Source organism: Paroedura picta, chromosome 13 (genome assembly GCF_049243985.1).
Source record: "Paroedura picta isolate Pp20150507F chromosome 13, Ppicta_v3.0, whole genome shotgun sequence".
Classification (NCBI taxonomy): domain Eukaryota; kingdom Metazoa; phylum Chordata; class Lepidosauria; order Squamata; family Gekkonidae; genus Paroedura; species Paroedura picta.
Window position 1 is genome coordinate 20661721 of NC_135381.1, and position 18653 is coordinate 20680373.

General features: G+C 45.8%; 1 protein-coding gene across 3 annotated transcripts in view; it reads left to right on the forward strand.

Annotated features, from left to right (window-relative positions):
• The first annotated feature begins 3349 nt into the window (after positions 1–3349).
• Positions 3350–18653, forward strand: part of WDR44 (WD repeat domain 44) — a 39047-nt gene continuing 23743 nt past the window's right edge. The window contains exons 1-3 of one of the 3 annotated variants that reach the window (XM_077307579.1): positions 3350–3487; positions 12908–13064; positions 15511–15585. Coding sequence is in view for 1 of the 3 variants with exons in the window: in XM_077307578.1 (XP_077163693.1) it covers positions 4378–4628; positions 12908–12941; positions 15511–15585 (360 nt within the window). In the remaining 2 variants the exon portion in view is untranslated. Of the gene's footprint in view, positions 3488–4348; positions 4629–12907; positions 13065–15510; positions 15586–18653 lie in introns of those variants that run through there. The other 2 variants (XM_077307580.1, XM_077307578.1) reach the window with 2 other exon arrangements.

An 18653-nucleotide genomic window follows, 5' to 3' on the forward strand; every position in this document is an offset into this window, starting at 1 on the left:
TCACTCTTTCTCTGTGGGTCAAGGAGGTTTGTAGTACGTAATTGAAACAACAAACAACAAAACCTCAAATTCCCACCCAACCAAATCTAACATGGAATAAAGTGCAAAAATTTTTTAAAAAAATAAATAAAGAGGAGAAAAATGGAGACTGGGGATATTAGCCTGTCTGTAGAATCCAAGAAGGAGAAAGAGCCAGCTTGGTGTAGTGGTTAGGAGTGCAGACCTCTAATCTGGCAAGCCGGGTTTGATTCCTTGCTCCCCTACATGCAGCCAGCTGGGTGACCTTGGGCTCACCCCAGCACTGATAAAGCCATTCTGACCGAGCAGTAATATCAGGGCTCTCTCAGCCTCACCCACCTCATGGTGTCTGTTGTGGGGAGAGGAAAGGGAAGGCAACTGGAAGCCCCTTTAAGACACCTTTGTGTAGAGCTGTTTTAGCTGAGCAGTGAGATCAGGGCTCTCTCAGCCTCACCTCCCTCACAGGGTGTCTGTTGTGGAGAGAGGAAAGGGAAGGCTATTGTAAGCTGCTTTGAGACTCCTTCGGGTAGAGAAATTGGCATATAAGAACCAACTCTTCTTCTTCTTCCTCTTCCTCTTCTTTTTCTTACTTTGGAAGTGGGAGAGGGATTTCCAAATTGTTTCCACTCCCAAAATTCCTGACAGCTCCCAGTTTAATCTTTAAAGGACCATTTATGTCATGCATGGACAAGCTTGGTGCCACCCATGGCCAGGAATATTGATCACTCGTAAGAAGACAGGAGAAAAGCAAGAAATAATTTGTTTGCAAAATTAATGACCCCTTCATGAAATGCTGCCAGCAATGACATCTAGATGAGAATCATAATGTTGGAATTAGAATTCATCCCATTTCTCCCTACCCAATAAAGAATCCTATGAAATGCCAAACGTCTGTGTTCTCCATGCCAAGGGGAATGAACCATCTCATTTTAATTCCCAAAATATTGGAGAATGAAAGTATGCAACCACTAGGTGGCGGTGTGTGCTGCCTATGATTTGCTGAATTTCAAAGTTGAGTGAAAGATTTGATTGCCAACTCCAGGTTAGGAAATGCTTGGAGATTTGGAAGGGGAGGCTGAATGGGGCAGACTTTGAGGAGTCCCATTTCAAAAGCAACCATTTCTCTGGGTGAACTGATCTATGTTGCCTGGAGAGCAATTGCAATATTGGGAGATATCCAGCCGTCACCTGGAAGTTGGCAACACTAATGAAAGGCCAGGAGGAATTGAGGGATCTTTTCAGGCACTCAGTTTTTCCAGGGGGAGAAGTTGCCATAGGAAGATTGTCATTATATGTGATTACTATTAAAGCTGAGCCAGTGCTGCATCCAAAGGGAAGCTGTCACCAAAGTGAGTTTATTGAATGAGACATGCAGGTGATCACTCTGTCAAAGGTGACATGTAGAACAGAAGGATTGACTGCGAAAAAAAACTCTTGTGTTCAGGCGGGGTTAATATAGGCACAGGCACGATCCCCCCCCCCCTTTCCAGATAACTCGGGGAGGCCCTTTCCCATGAAAGAAAGTTTGATCCTAGCTAGGTGCGAAATCTAGAAGCAGGCAGGCTGGAGGAGTTTGGCCAGATGTGAATTACACAAATACACTAATTTACCATTTCAAAGGTGTTGGGAGAGATATACAGATTCAGACTTCCAAGTGGAGGGAGGGGGGAATTTCAAAGGGGAAGGATGAGGCACCTGACAAAAGTAATGAAAAGGCATTCTGTGCATGCTCATAGGCAAGAGAAGCGATGCTACTGATATTAGAACTTGACCATTTTATCCCCATAAGTGAGGGCACTCACTGTTAGAAATTTCGCTTTGCCAATTTACAATGAATACAAGTTTCCTTTTAAACTCATTCTTTTTATGTTTTACAATGTGCGCTATGTCTATGTTGGGGATAATAACTAGGGCAGGTCCATCCTGTGCCCGCTTACTCAGAAAGAATTCCCACCACCATGTAGGGTTGCCAGCTCTCAGTTGGGACATAAGCCTGACTACCAAATTCGATTAGATAGATCTATCATATTTCCAATAAAATCAGAGTCCAGCAGCATCTTTAAGACCAACAAAGCTTTATTCAAGGCGTGGGCAAGTCAGACTTGCGCTTGAAAGCTCACCCCTTGAATAAATCTTTGTTGGTCTTAAAGGTGCTACTGGACTCCGATTTTATTGTGCTACTTCAACCAACATGGCTACTCATTTGAATCTATCCTTATGGAAGGCACCATAGAATCACAGAAACATTGAGTTGGATGGGCCATATAGGCCATCTAGTCCAACCCCCTGCTCAACCTTTGCTTGAAGACTGCCAGTGAGGGGGAGCTCACCACCTCCCTAGGCAGCCCATTCCACCGCTGAACTACTCTCACAGTGAAAATTTTTTTCCTGATATCTAGCCTATATCATTGTACTTGGAGTTTAAACCCATTACTGCGCGTCCTTTCCTCCGCAGCCAACAGAAACAGCATCCTGCCCTCCTCCAAGTGACCATATTTCCAATAGTCACCATGAAAGGTGGATGATGAAAAAATTGGACATGAAAAGTATCGATTCATTTGAACTGATGCTGGAGAAGGCTTCTGCAGGTTCCATGGACAGCAAAATACATTAACAAGGAAATACTACAGTGCATAAACTCTGATATATCATTGGTAGGTAAAATCACCAAACTGCAGCTCACTTCCTTTGGCCATATCATGTGCATTCCAACTCACAGGAGAAAACAGGCTAGGATTGGTGAGTGGTAAAAAAAACCCCAGGCCAACAAGGAACACAGTGATTAGGTACAATCAAAATGGACACCAGCCACAACATTGCACAGCTGAGGGAGGAAGTGAAGGATTGGGATCTGGCGACAGCTGTGCCACTGGATCACCAGTACTCAGACACAACTGAATGGCTGACAACAAAACACAAGTTTTGTTGGTCTTAAAGTTGCCCCTGGACTCTAAATTTGTGCTGCTGCTTCGGACCAACAAGGCTACCCACTTGAATCTATCTGCCTGGAAAGGAGCTGTAATTCCAGAGCATCCCTGCCACCACATTCAGTTGAACTCACTCTGGCGATGGCATGGCTCAGCAGTCAGGGTGTAGGACTAGCATCCGGTAGACCTAAACTTAAAATCCCCAGACCAGTTCCTTTGCCGCAGTTCAAACAACTGCATAAATTCATTTCAGCAGCTAGCCAAAATTGAACCCAGCGGCCTCTTTAAGACTTCATTCGTTTCACTTTCTCCTAGAGGTGTGTGCAAATTAGACACCACCTCCAACATTTCACAACTCAACCGACTGGAACAAGCAGTTAAATAATCTCACAGCTGAAGCTCTGCCTTTTTGTAGCCGAGGCCCCACTCCTGTCTGCATCTGCCTGGCTGGCCGGTTTCCTCCGCCCTAAAATAACTACGCTTAAGGTTCCCTGTCAAAGTGAGGCCAACTCATGCAAACAACTAGTCAAGGAGCTATAGAGGTAAGAGATAGATTCTGTTTTTGGGAGAAAAATTGGTTAAAAGCAGATTCAGGTGGATATTCCAGGTATATGCTTTTGGGTGCACTCACACTTCCTCAGATTCCATGCCAAAAGCTCATTTTTATTTTTTATTTTTTAAATTGTATTTATTATATTTATATACCACCCTCCCCAGAGGCTCAGGGCAGTTTACATAACAACAAAGAACAATACATGAAACAATCTATAACATATGAATAACCTTACAATAATAATACCTTGAATACAACCGTGTTGGTCTTAAAGGTGCCCCCGGACTCTAAAGAACAAAGCAAGTACCCCCCCCCTCAGAATTCAATCAATAAGCCACCCCCCTCAGAATCCCATCAACAAACCCTGGACCTGTTTGTATTACAATTGTTTACTGTTATACTGTGTTGTGTTTGGTTGCAATTGTTGGTTATTGATGTACATGTTCTACAGACTGTTTTATGTATGGTTCTCTGTTATAATGTAAACCGCCCTGAGCCTCCGGGGAGGGTGGTATAGAAGTATGATAAATAAATAAATAATAAATAAATAAGTTAGCAGTAAACTAGTAAACAACTTCACATGAAAATATCCAACAACACATGCAGTATAACGAAGATGCCTAGCAGATTCGAGAGCTTTGCTAGTTTAACAACCTCAGCCTATAAGGTTACCAGTCCTTCGGGAGCTCAACTCCAGTTCGAAAAACATAGTACAGGGAACAAAAATGTTCAGCTTAGTGATTCACGGCAAATGCACTCCCAGCTGCAGAACAGAGTACTCAAAGGAGACCTGTTCCTAGCGCCGCGCGTCTTCGCCCAAAAACACGAGAGGCAGATGGGTGACACAGACTAGCTCGCCCCCTCACGCGGATCCCGCACATGGCGGTGTTCGAGCGGAAGCCGGAAGTCGAGGCTACGTGGGGCTCTCTAACGACAGCTTTGCCTTCCCATTGCGAAGCATGGCCGCGCCCCTCCCTTGCCGTCCCTCTCGCGAGACTGGGCGCGAGCGGCCCTGCCTGGTCGCCGCCGCCGCCGCCGCTACCTGCCTCGATGGCGTCCGACTCTGATGCCGAGGAGCTGTTCTACGACGCCGCCGAGGATGTCGCCCAGCACGGAGGGACTCCCTCGCCGTGAGTCCACCCGGAAGGGATCGGGGAGGGTAATCCGCATCGGCGGCCCGGGCTTCGGTTTGAATGGACCGGTGCCGCTGCCCATCCTCGCCCCTCCCCTGTATTGCCACCCTGCAAAACAGGCCTGTCTGTTCACACCAACCGGAGCCCGATCCGAATCGGATTCGGATTAATGAGTGGGCCTGGGCAGGCCCCTCGGTTTCCCGGTGTTCCTTAAGAAACAGGTTGCTTTAGAGGACCCTGGTCTGAGTTGAGTCATTCGGATTGCCTGGTCTGAATTGGGTAATTCGGATTGCCTGAAACGGCTTCTGGCCAGCCTGATCCGATCCGATCCTCACTTTTAGGCTGCCTCGTTTTCTTTGGGGATAGACCAAGATGGGCAGCACCTAAAGGATCCACACAGTGAGTCAGTGCTCACTTCTTCAGATACAGCTTCGTTTTCTCTGGTTCTTTCACGTCCTCGTTTTCCTTTTGTCCACCCTGTTCTGCCCTGTTTGGTAACTTAATTACCCCCACCCTCTTTGGCTATTTACTCTTTACGCCCTGCTGGTCTGGTCAAGGAACCTTGCCTATAATAAAATCCAACCACAGTTTAGACTACAGTATATGGTTCATTTACAGCCTTCAGATATCAGTAAAATGTTTTTTAAAAAACAAGGAATGTCCCTTCAGAGAAGGGAGGTTTTAACCACCTTGCTTACTAACCGGCCTTCTCGTGTGTAGCAGTGCTCCTCCCCCCAACTTTGACATCTCCTCCCTGAAAAACAGCAATATAGACCCACACAACCCCTCCCTGATATTTCTGAGTCTCCAGCCATGTCCATTCCTCTGTTACCCTTCCTCTTTGCTCATTTTCCACTGCATTGGCATAGGGTTTTTCTCACAAAACTGTCTACATCTCTTCCTTATTGCTTTGCGTGGTAGTCTTCTAATTGACTGGTCCTTCAGGTTAGCCTTAGCTATGCAATTAACACAAGGCAGTGTCAAGTGTTTTCTTGGGGGAAAGTGAGCAGGTCCCTTTTCCAGAGCCACTCCCAACTTTAAGTAATGGCTTAGAGGGAACAACGTTGAACAAAATTGTGCTTCAGTCTTTTGTAGAGTGCAGAGGGATTTATAATGTCTGAGCAATTTCTCCCATGCTGCTTGTCTGTTTCTTTCTCTCTTCTCCCCGCCCCACTGCCACATCACTTTGACTTATTTGTTCCTTTTGTGTCCTTATTTTCACCATTGCCCATTTTCCAGGGTTGTGTTGGCTGCACTGCTTCTGTCCTCCCCTAACGATCCTATTCCATTTTTTGCTCATCTTAACTTCCTCCCTTGAATCTTTCCTCAGTGCCTCTTTCCTCTTCCATGCCATGATGTTGACAGTGGAGGCAACCTGGCTGTTGTGAGAGAGGGGCCTGTAGGGCCCTGGCTTTTGAGTTTCTTCCTCCTCTGCATTGTTCCTTCCCTGCCTTTTTCTTTTGCTGTCCTTGAGGGCTGCCCTTATCTGGAGCTGAACGGCCACCAACAAGACCCTTGTTGACATGAGTAAGCCTGTCACCGTACTATCACCGTATTATCTTCTGGGCCCCAGAGTCTCAAGCATGTCAAGCCCTTAGCTCCCGTGCCAGTCGCAGGGCAAGGGTGTGTGGTCACAGCGGGTGCTTTGTTTTGATGTGTCCCTCTGATGGGGCAGTGTGGCACAGGAGTAAATAACATGTTAGAGTTGGATGTGGTGCAGTCTGGCAGCTGGATTACTGTGAGTGGAGGTGCCATTTCACAGAAGCTGTTGCTCTATCTGCAGCTGGTGTCTGTCAGAGGGACTTTTGAGGCCATTGCTGGGTGGAGCCATGGTTGTGCACGACTGGACTGTGTCAGCAAGAAGGATTAGTTGCATTTTGAATGTTTGACTCGTGCGGAAATCCATCTTCCTACCAGGCACTACTCTGCAAGTTCCATGACACCTGACGGGAGTGAATCACAGTGAATCAGATCTGCCCTGTGGTAGGAAACTAAGTCACCTACCTTTTCCAGCACAACAATTTTTAAAATTATAATACATTAAAAACATATTTTTGTGTGTTTATCGCTTGACCCTTCCTGTAATCTATCACAGCAAGGTTGATTGTACCGCCCTGGTTACTTTCTACAGGCTCTCTGCTGTTTCTCCTCCTGGGCTTGGAAACAGCAGAAAGTGCTACAGTTTCTCATACTATTGGTGTGCTGCAGAGACAAAAGTCTGAGGCTGGTCTCTGGTCTCTTGTCATTGTATATTGCATGAGAGTGAAGAAGGAGAAGTAAATGCAGTTGTGATACTGAAAGATTTTAATGAGGAATTACCTTTTTTACATTATTTAAATATTGCCCAGTTTGCTTCCTCTTAAAAATGTTGTTCTATCCCAACCTGTTTTATCAAAACTGTGGTTGGGATAGGGGAGGGAGGAATACAAAACTAAACGTCAGTCACTTTTAAAGGCTGTTTTTGTAAACTGGCTCCGTTCTTTCATGTTCGAAGATTCTTGGTGCATCATTAGAACTGAAAAAGAGGGATGTTGTGGCAAACTGGCTCCTGCTCTGTCAGAGTTTGTGCTGTTCTGTGGAACCACTTCTGGGTATCTTCCGTGCTCTTCAGTACCCACCAGGTTGTATAGTGCAGTGGTCCCCAACCCTTTTATCACCAGAGACTGGCCAATGCTTGACAATCTTACTGAGGCCCAGGGGGGGGGGGGAGTCTTTTTCCGAGAGATGTCGCCGCTGCCTGAGCCCCTGCTCCACTTGCTTTCCCGCCGGTGCCCCTGACTTCCCGCCGCCCACTGGAGAGCACTGCCAGCAGCAGCTGCGCAGTGCCACACTGAGGGGGAACCCCAGCCATGGTGGCCACTGGAGAGGACGAAAGATGAGCTGGCAGCAAAGTAGCAGGGCAGCCCCCAAAGCAGCGGCCAGGGAGGAGGACGAGGAGGAGCTGCAGCCCAGTACCGACTGATCTACGGACCGGTACTGGTCTCCGGACCAGGGGTTGGAGACCACTGGTATAGTCCATGCTTGTTAATAGCCATTAGGCTGGTTGTCTTTGGCAAGTAAGAATTGCCTTTAGCTGACCAGGAAAGCAAAACTCTGTTTTTTCCCCCTTTCTGTCTATGTGTCTGAGATAGACTAGCAGAGCAATTTCTGAGTTGTTTGCAATTCTGGAGTAGCCCCATTGCTGATGATGGGGCTACTCCAGGGCCAGGACTGTTAAGAATTGCAGCCTGAATCAACCTTTTCTGTCATTTAATTTTATTTATCATTATTTATATTATTTTGTTAATTTGATTTGATTTCTATACCGCCCTTCCATATGGCTCAGGGCGGTTTACATACATCATAGAGGGATACATGGAACAAGTCAACATACAACATAGTCCATATACAATACTAACAACCCAACAGTGGTTCTAAACAACAACTTCAGTTATTCCAACAATAACATAACAAGCTAAGCTCCCTAGAGCAGGGGTAGTCAAACTACAGCCCTCCAGATGTCCATGGACTACAGTTCCCAGGAGCCCCTGCCAGCAGTCCATGGACACCTGGAGGGCCGCAGTTTGACTACACTTGCCCTAGAAAGGTCAGGCTGCTTCAGGCCTTGGAGGGGATGTCAGAAGTGGGGGGGAGGGGGGTGAGCTCCCTTTTGCAGGCCCTGTGGGAGTTCGGGCAGTTTGTTGTCATTGTCCTTGGTCCTTGAGAAACCAGTACTGCACTTATATGTTACATTGTGTGTTTAACAAAGCACACCTTGTTGGTGGCTGCAGTTTGTTTGCTAACTTAAAAATACTGCAACTACAATCCGTAGAAGGTTTAGATCTCGTTTTTCAGATAAAAAAAAACTATGACAGTATTTAAATACATTCTGAAAGCAAATGAGACTCCATGTTTTGTGTCGATTTGTTTTTAAAGGCTTGATTGAGCATTCCTGACTGTATGATTTTCTATGCAGGTGACAAAATAGTTGACTGCATGATTTTCTGTGCAAATGACAAGATAGTTGTGAAAGAGTGGTTTGCCCTGGCTTGGATAGCGCAGGCTAGCCCAGTTTTATCAGATTTCGGAAGCTATGTAGGGCTGGCCCTGGTCGGTATTTGGATGGAGGACCAACAAGGAATACCAGGCGTGCTACACAGAGGCAGGCAATGTCAAACATCTGTTGCCTTGGAAACCATACAGAGTCACCATAAGTCAGCCTTAATTTGAGGTCAAAAAAGGAGTGGTGTGGCCTTGCAATCCGCTTCAAACTCTGCATTTGTGAGTTGGGAGCAGGAACTGGCTGGTGGAATGCTGAGTGTTCCTGTAATGCGAGGGTTTTGGGGAAGGAGAAGTAAAGGCCTTATGGTGAGACTGGGTGAGACAGCGTCATCACTTGTGAATGTATTGGGTGGAATGTTTCCATTTTAGCTGTTTAATTTTCCAGACGATGGGGAATTTTGAATGTACTCAGAAATAGGTAGTAACATTGGTAATGACCACAGATATCGGGACCCATGAGTCAGCATGATTCGTATTGCCACCAAGACAGCGGTGGAACTGGACAAAAGACCTCACTCGAGCGGAATAATGGGGCATAGTATTTTGCATGCAGAATACTAATGCCTATGTTTTTATTGTTCAGTGTTCAAAGTCCTTCACGCATTTTGTCATCCTGACAGCAGCCTTGTTAGGTAGGCCAGGGATAGTCAACCTGTGGTCCTCCAGCTGTCCATGGACTACAATTCCCATGAGCCCCTGCCAGCATTTGCTGGCAGGGGCTCATGGGAATTGTAGTCCATGGACAGCTGGAGGACCACAGGTTGACTACCCTTAGGTAGGCCATATTGCTGATGAAGGGGCTAAGAGTGTCTTGCCTACGGATACCTAGTGAGTTAATGGCAAAGGTAAAACTTGAGTTTGGGACCCAAGCAGATTCAGAACATCTAATCTGGTCCATCTAGTCCAGCATCCTTTTTCCCACAGGGGCCCATCAGTTGCCCTGGAGAGCCAACAGACAGGGTCTGCAGGACAAGGCATTCCTCAGTTGCTGTTTTCTAGCCCTGATGTTCAGAGGTTTATTGCCTCCATAGATAGAAATTATTTTTGTTGACCATGACTAGTAGTAATTGATGGATCTATCCTCTATGAAACTGTCAAAATAAAAAACCTTTCCTCTTTTAAAGCATTTTGTGTTTTTGGACATTAGTACCTCCACTGGAAAAAAGTTCTGCAGTTTAATTATTAAAGAAGTATTCATTCTGTCTTTCTTGAATCTGTTACGCATCATCTTTATTGGGTGACCTTGAGTTCTCACATTATGTGAGCAGGAGAAAAAGTTATCTCTGCTTTCTCCATCCCATGTGTAATTTTACAAACCTCTATTATGGTCTCCCTTAGTCATCACTTTTCTAAATGGAAAAAAATCCCATCTAGCCTTTCCACACATGAAAGATGCTTCGACTCCTTAATCATGTTGCTTGCCCTTTTCTAGCAGCTTTGCAATAACCTTATTGAGATAATGGTGGCCAGAACTGTAAACAGTATTCAAAATGAGGCTGCAGCTTAATTTTTTGTGGGGATATTACAGTTCTGATCATTTTATTCTCATTCTCTTTATTAATAATTCCCAGCATGGAGTCTGTCTTTTTCGTTGCTAGAGCACATTGGGTTGACCCTTTCATGGAGATATCCACTACAGCCATTTAAGACTTGTAGGATTATAGCTGATTCTCATAGCTACTGTCCTACATCAATTCCCAGAATTATCCAGGTTCAGTCTTCGATTTCTCCAGTTGAGCAAGATCTCTGGTTGCAGGGCTGGGAAAGACCTTTCTCTCCTTAGACTTCAGTGCGTGGAAGTGATGGGCCAATGGACCAAACTTGCTGTAAACACAGCTTTGTGTGTTCAGAATTGCTGGGAATGAGGCCAGAGCCCAGCTGCTGCCCAAGCAAAGATGCAGGCCTGGCTTGAAGTATTTTTCATTGGGCCATGTGAGGAGAAACAGTGGGAGGCTGAGACCAAGGAGAGCAATCTTTGTAGCTTTCAGTGACCTGCATGGGGCTGCAGTGTCCAGACCAGGATGTGTCCTATTCAGATTCTGGCCAGTGATGCCCCTAGGCTATAAGGCGGGGGTATTCAAACTGTGGCCCTCCAGATGTCCATGGACTACAATTCCCAGGAGCCCCTGCCAGCATTTGGTAAACAGGCAAAATAGAGAACAAAATCTGAATCCATGCTAAGGAGTCTGAGCTGTGATGCTGAGGCAGCTGCCTAGAAGACTTACAGAATCCCGTAGGCTTCTCCTGGCTTGCTTGAACTGCTGACTTGTTAGTGCTCCACCACTGGGACTCTTAATTGATGGGCCTGGCAGAAGAAGAGCTGTCCTTCCTAATCTTAGATTGCAGTACTGGGGATGTCTGAGTGGTGCCTTTTCCAGTGCTAGCATACTGAGGGTGTGCGGAGTGCACTTTCTGGTTCCTTGGAACTGAGCACAGAAAGCCACAGCTAAAGAGCAATAAAGCAACAGATTCATCTGTCTCATGCAGGTCTGCCCACCTAGATGTTTCAGCAACAACTAGGCCTGAATACTTTGGGAGAGGTGCCCCATGAAGCTCCCCTTTCAAAAGGAAGGCGCTTATGTACAAGAGGTTCTGAGTGGTCCAGGTCCTGGAAGGGTTCCTGGTGCAGCTTGTGCATCTCCTACTTGTCTCTCAGATATGATTACAGCTCATAATGTTAGCTTTTTCCCTATGTTAGCTTTTTCCATACCAATATGGGAAAACAGAGCAATTTCAATAACCTTCACCAACTGGAACTCCTGATCTCTTACAATAGGCAGAGTGTCTTGCTGCATACAAGCTTGTGATTTAAGGTAGCATTTTGTTGTGGGTTTCACTGTCCCTGCCAGAACAGGGGGGATAGGGAAGCCCTGCTGCAAAGTATGGAAGAATTATAGTACTAGATTTGATTTGATGGCTGTTTGCTATGGATTTATCTCCTCTAGCTGCATTCTCCAGCATCTTATACTATTGGCCACCTATGGCCCCCATCTTGGGATAGCCACATGGAAGCTAAACGGATCCTTCTTCAAATTTCAGGCACCGCCCGGGTTTGCAGAGCAATCTGAAAATTTTAAACAAGTGCATGGAGGGGTTTAAATCCTCTGAAAAACAGAATAATGTTCTGTGCTCAAGTACAGAGTCTGCCCTTATCTCAGGTAGAAAGAGGAAGCCCCAGGGAGCTGTGCTGGGCTTGGTGGTGATGCCTGTGCAAGGCAGAGCTCTGCGCTGTGCTTGGTGGCACCAGCTATGCAACCCACGAGCGATGCGGTGCAAATTGTCACTGGTGCAGTCTGGGAGCCACACTGGCAATGCTGCCAAAACCTGGGAGGGACTTTGGCCACGCTGTTACTGCTGGCACAACCCAGGAGCTGCATTGGGTCCTGTGGATACTCAGGCCCAGGTGTCACACTGGGCAGAGGCCTGGGCAAAAAGCAGGTGTGGGGGGAGAATCAGAGAACCCCACAGGGACACTTGCCTAACGCGCTTCTGCCCTGCTGCCCCACAAAGAGCCATCAGCCCCACAAAGAGCCAGCCCACCCGAGAACCACCCGCCCCAGCGCCACAACCCCCTCCCCATGACGCCCTATGCAGGTCTGGTTCACCAAGCCATGGGAGTTTGCGTTCGCTTACGCGGCCTTGCCTCCCTCAGCCTCCCCTCCCCCAAACAATGCCCTGCTACCGCCTGGTTGTATTCAGCCATGCAGCGGGCCTTTCGGCTAGTTGCAAATAAAGTTGAAGGCAGAGGACTGAGACTAGGGCTGGGTGAACTGTGCTAATCACCTACTCTGGAAATGGCACCTAACCAAGACCACTTCAGGGGGCAAGAAGGACTACAGGTTTCCACCTTAGTGAATTTAAAGGGCTGTCTTCAGCAACTCCTCCAGATTTTATCAAGGTACCATGTTCCATATGGTAGTTACGCAGACAAACAGACTTTAGGAGCCCCTGTTCAGGATTAGAATGTACGAATTTAAGCCCATGATATTTGGGTGCAGATTCTATGATTCTATGAACCAAATGTAGCCCAGTTTGTGTCCAAGAATATTCTACAGTGCCAGGAGGAAAGGATGGGGGAGAGTTGGCAAATGTTGTTGAGAAAATCTGTAAGCACAATGTTCTTAAAGCGCTCTATAGAGCAAATAAAGATTTGCTAGCTACTTTGAACATGTGTTTGATTGCTTCCTGTTTCCATCTAACGTCTCTGTGGTTTTTCTTCTTCTGCCTCTCTACAGGTCACCTACCAAAGTTGGGCTGCCAATACTGAAGGTGCGTCTCTTTGTATAAATGTTTGTCCGATGCAAGCAGCCTGCCTGACCTTAACAGAGAGCAAGCCAGGTCATCTCGCTCTGTTTCATCTCGTTCTAAAGACGTCAAACCTGCAGTGCCTAGGTAGACAGTGGACAATGGAGAGCAAAAAAAGTTTTCCTCTCCTCCCAAGTTTTCTTTTATATGGGGGTGTAGCTTGCGAGGTCTGCATTTGATGATCGTTTATAGTATAAATACAAAGTGAACTGCAGAATGTGGTTGGTTGCTTTATGTTCTGTTCCTGAGCCCAGCATCTGAGAGCCAGGAGAGCTTAATGGGTTGATGAGGTTTTAATCATGATAAAGCAAGCACATCAGGTTACTTTGCAGGGTGAAAAAATTAATTGCAAGGAAGCTGATGGTTGGGGAAATGAACTGGAATTTACTCTGTGTGTGCAAATGGCTTGCTGAATCAGAACTATTATGAGAAGGCAAAGCTGGAGCTAGCCTAAAACAGGGGTGAGCTGTTCTTTTGAACTTATGGCCACCTTTTGGTCATGGTTGCATCCTGGTTCCTGGAAATAGGAAGCACCAGGATCCAAACTAGTGCTTTCTCTGCTGCTCTTCATAGATCTTGAATTATTTTTGGGAACCATGGGCCCATTTGCATGTGCTGCAGTCTGATGTGCGAATGCTGTCCCCAAATGGATAAGCAACTTGAGAGTTAGAGGAAAAGCTGCCCGTAGGCTGGTTGTAGACCATTCCCCTCCTCCCTGCAGAAGTAATTTGTCCACCCCTGATGTAAGGAGACTGGTTACCTTCTGTTTCTAGAGACTGATTACCTTAGGTTAACAAGATACAGACTCTGTCTCATCCCATGATCATCTTGGAGCACTACCAAGGGACCCACGGGCCTAGGCTCAGTTCAACAGTGGGTGGGTGGCTGATTCTGGTGGCCACCGAACACCTACAAGGCACTTCTTACAGCCTTGAGCAGAATATAGTCTCATTATCCCATAACATAGATTAGTTAGCAGTATCTCCAAAAAATGGACACTTGCTTCGTAAGTTTAAAAGTTATTAGTGTGACATGGGGATTCTGTTAAAAGGAACTAGATCCCACAGAGGATTTGCCCTCTGTGTCCCTGCACTCATTCATAGTGAAGTGGGCATCGAAAGTAAAGGTGGGGGAACTTGATTCATGACTTCTCTTTTGTCCTGTGAGCATAACTTTGACTCAGGGTTCGACTAGTCCTGTTATGTCCTTGGACTAATCTGATCCAACTTGTTCAAGGCACATATTTGTTTTTCTTGGCCTCTTTCAATGAACCTAATCTCAGCTGTCTCCCATTGACACCTGACTTTTACCCAGCCTGCTCACGTTCTTCCCATGTCATTGGCTTTTGGGCTCTGAGATCTGCTGTTTCATTGCAATTGTGCTAGTTCCGTCCTTCGTTCAGGTCTTCTTTCTGTTCCTCACATACTGTGCCGAGGGAAGGAGTTGAGTGTTCTGATCTGGAAAGCTTCAGATTACGTGAAAGCAAAGCTCTAAACTTAGTGCATGGGGGCAGCACCGCCTGCTCCCTACACGGGTAATTAGTATGCAGCCGCTACGAACAGCACAGCAACGGCACAGCTGACTCTCTGGCATTTAAGTAAGCCAGGAGTTTGTGCTCAGTCGGAGTGAAAAGACGGGTAGGGGTATTCTTACCTCGCAAGGAATATTTTTTAAACTTTGTAGTGATCAGAGTGTTGAGGAAAAGGTGATATAGTGGGTCAGTACAGGAATAGTTTATTGTATAGCAGGAAATTGTATCCGGGGTTGCAGGTGGAGGATATGGATGACCATAAAGGTGGGGTTCACTAGAGTTTGACTGTGTACCCCCTGCGTGTTCTCTGTGTGGACTTGTGGGCAGAAAAGGAAGTTGGACTGCCTTATCAGGCATATTTCTCCTGCTCACTCTGCGGCTTGTCAGGAGCTAGTTTTAACAAACGGCTGGTGTGTTTTAACTTTTTACTTGCTCCGGGGCGATTCGCTTCTCTGTCTGTGAGGCAAAAGAATTGCTAGATTTTCCTAACATGCATGTGGCAAGACAGGCTTGTGAAAGTCCCCAGAGTGGTAGGATTATATGTTACCCACACCTTGGGGAGCGGGAGGCTTAAAAATAAAGTTAGAAACATCTCCGGAAGATAGGTTTATCCAGTGATATTAGCCATAATGGCTAAATGGAACATCTATGTCTGGGGACAGTATACTCTTGAATGCTTGATGCTGGGGATAAATGAAGGAAGAAGAGGGGCTGTAGTGTGTGGGCCCGGCTTTTACGTTTCCTCAAACATTCTGGTACTAGATGGACTTTTAAGCCTGATCAGCCAGGGTCTTCTTCTGCGGGAAAGAAGTGCACAGATTTTTAATGTGAATGAAACCAATTTATTTCTGTTTGTCAGCAGTGCAAAAATGCCCCTCCCCCAAAGTCTGACAAGAGTGGGTAGTTTTCTTTTGCTCCCCTATGATGAATTTAAAAAATTGGGCCTTTACAGAGAGATCTTCTTTATGGGAGGAAATCTGACTCTTCATGACTCTTTTGCAGGAACTGGGTGATGATCTGCAGACAGCAGAGTGTGAGGCAGCACCGCTGGAAGTGAAACAAGATGACCCTAAAGAGGTTTGTTTGTTCAGGGGTACTGAAAATGCCTAAATAAGAGGGTTTTTTAAAAAAAGTTGTGTAACAAACATTTTTAGCAATGTACTGAAAAGCTCTTTCACTTTTGGAATAAGTGCAGGAGAAGGGTGGGTTGGGTGTTATGCTGTTTCCAAATGAGGATATTCACAGTCACTTCCAGCTGGATTATTTCCCCACTTTGGGGCATCCAGTGTAGCCGACTGAATTTATTGTTGTTGTTGTTGTTATGTGCGAAGTCGTGTCCGACCCATCGCGACCCCATGACCAATGATCCTCCAGGCCTTCCTGTCCTCTACCATTCCCCGGAGTCCATTTACGTTTGCACCTACTGCTTCGGTGACTCCATCCAGCCACCTCATTCTCTGTCGTCCCCTTCTTCTTTTGCCCTCGATCGATCCAAGCATTAGGCTCTTCTCCAGGGAGTCCTTCCTTCTCATGAGGTGGCCAAAGTATTTGAGTTTCATCTTCAGGATCTGGCCTTCTAAAGAGCAGTCAGGGTTGATCTCCTCTAGGACTGACCGGTTTGTTCGCCTTGCAGTCCAAGGGACTCGCAAGAGTCTTCTATAGCACCAGAGTTCAAAAGCCTCAATTCTTTGACGCTCGGCCTTCCTTATGGTCCAACTTTCGCAGCCATACATTGCAACTGGGAATACCATAGCCTTGACTAAACGCACTTTTGTTGACAGGGTGATGTCTCTGCTTTTTAGGATGCTGTCTAGATTTGCCATAGCTTTCCTCCCCAGCAGCAAGCGTCTTTTAATTTCTTTGCTGCAGTCCCCATCTGCAGTGATCTTGGAGCCCAGGAAAATAAAATCTGTCACTATCTCCATTTCTTCCCCATCTATTTGCCAGGAATTGAGAGGGCCGGATGCCATGATCTTCGTTTTCTTGATGTTGAGTTTCAAGCCAACTTTTGCACTCTCCTCCTTCACCTGCATCAACAGGCACTTTAGTTCCTCTTCACTTTCTGCCATTAGAGTGGTATCATCTGCATATCTGAGGTTGTTGATATTTCTCCCTGCAATCTTGATCCCAATTTGTGACTCCTCTAATCCCGCATTTCTCATGATGTGCTCTGCATACAAGTTAAATAGGCAAGGCGACAGTATACAGCCTTGCCGAACTCCTTTCTCAATTTTGAACCAGTCAGTGATTCCCTGTTCAGTTCTCACTGTTGCTTCTTGACCTGCATATAAATTTCTCAAGAGACAAATAAGATGCTCTGGTATTCCCATCTCTTTAAGAACTTGCCACAATTTGTTGTGCTCCACACAATCAAAGGCTTTAGCATAGTCAATAAAGCAGAAGTAGACGTTCTTCTGGTACTCCCTAGCTTTCTCCATGATCCAGCGTATGTTGGCAATTTGATCTCTAGTTCCTCTGCCTCTTCGAAATCCTGCCTGTACTTCTGGAAGTTCTCGGTCCACATATTGCTGGAGCCTAGCTTGTAGGATTTTGAGCATAACTTTGCTAGCATGAGAAATTAGTGCAATGGTGCGGTAGTTTGAACATTCTTTGGCATTGCCCTTCTTTGGGATTGGAATGTAAACTGACCTTTTCCAATCCTGTGGCCATTGTTGAGTTTTCCAAATTTGCTGGCATATTGAGTGTAGCACTTTTACTGCATCGTCCTTTAAGATTTTGAATAGTTCAACTGGAATGCTGTCACCACCACTAGCTTTATTGTTGCTCAGACTTCCTAAGGCCCATTTGACTTCACATTCCAGGATGTCTGGCTCCAGGTCAGTAACTACCCCACTGTGGTCATCAGGAATGTTAAGCTCGCTCTTGTATAGTTGTTCTGTATAATTTTGCCACCTTTGTTTAATCTCTTCTGCTTCTGTGAGGTCCCTACCATTTTGGTCCCTTATCATACCCAACTTTGCATGAAACGTTCTCTTCATATCTCCAATTTTCTTGAAAAGATCTCTGGTCCTCCCCATTCTATTGTTTTCTTCTATTTGTTTGCACTGTTCATTTAAGAAGGCATTCTTATCTCTTCTAGCTTTTCTCTGGAATTCTGCATTCAATTGGGTGTATCTTTCTCTTTCTCCCTTGCCTTTCACTTCCCTTCTCTCCTTAGCTATTTGTAAAGCTTCCTCAGACAGCCATTTTGATTTCTTGCATTTCTTTTTCTTTGGGATGGTTTTAGTTGCTGCCTCTTGTACAATGTTGCGAACCTCCGTCCATAGTTCTTCAGGCACTCTGTCTATCAGATCTAATTCCTTAAATCTATTTGTCACCTCTACTGTGTATTCGTCGGGGATATGATTTAGTTCATACCTGAGTGGCCTAGTGCTTTTCCCTACTTTCTTCAATTTAAGCCTAAATTTTGCAACAAGAAGCTCATGATCTGAACCACAATCAGCTCCTGGTCTTGTTTTTATTGACTGGATAGAACTTTTCCATCTTTGGCTGCAAAGCACATAGTCAATCTGATTTCTGTGTTGACCGTCTGGTGATGTCCATGTGTAGAGTCGTCTCTTGGGTTGTTGGAAAAGAGTGTTTGCTATGACCATTGTATTCTCTTGACAAAATTCTACCAGCCTGTGCCCTGCTTCATTTTGTACTCCAAGGCCAAACTTGCCTGTTATCCCGGTTATCTTTTGGCTTCCTACTTTAGCATTCCAATCCCCCATGATGATAAGCACATCATTTTTTGGCGTTGCTTCTAGAAGGTGTTGTAGGGCTTCATAGAACTGATCAACTTCATCCTCTTCAGCAGCAGTGGTTGGGGCGTAGACCTGGATCACTGTGATGTTGAATGGTTTGCCTTGGATTCGAACTGAGATCATTCTGTCATTTTGGGGATTGTATCCCATGACTGCTTTTCCTACTCTCTTATTGATTATGAAGGCTACTCCATTTCTTCTGCGAGATTCTTGTCCACAGTAGTATACCTGATGGTCATCTGAATTAAATTCACCCATTCCTGTCCATTTTAGTTCACTGATTCCTAAAATGTCGATGTTCAGTCTTGTCATTTCTTGTTTGACCACGTCCAGCTTACCTTGATTCATGGATCTGACGTTCCAGGTTCCTATGGAATA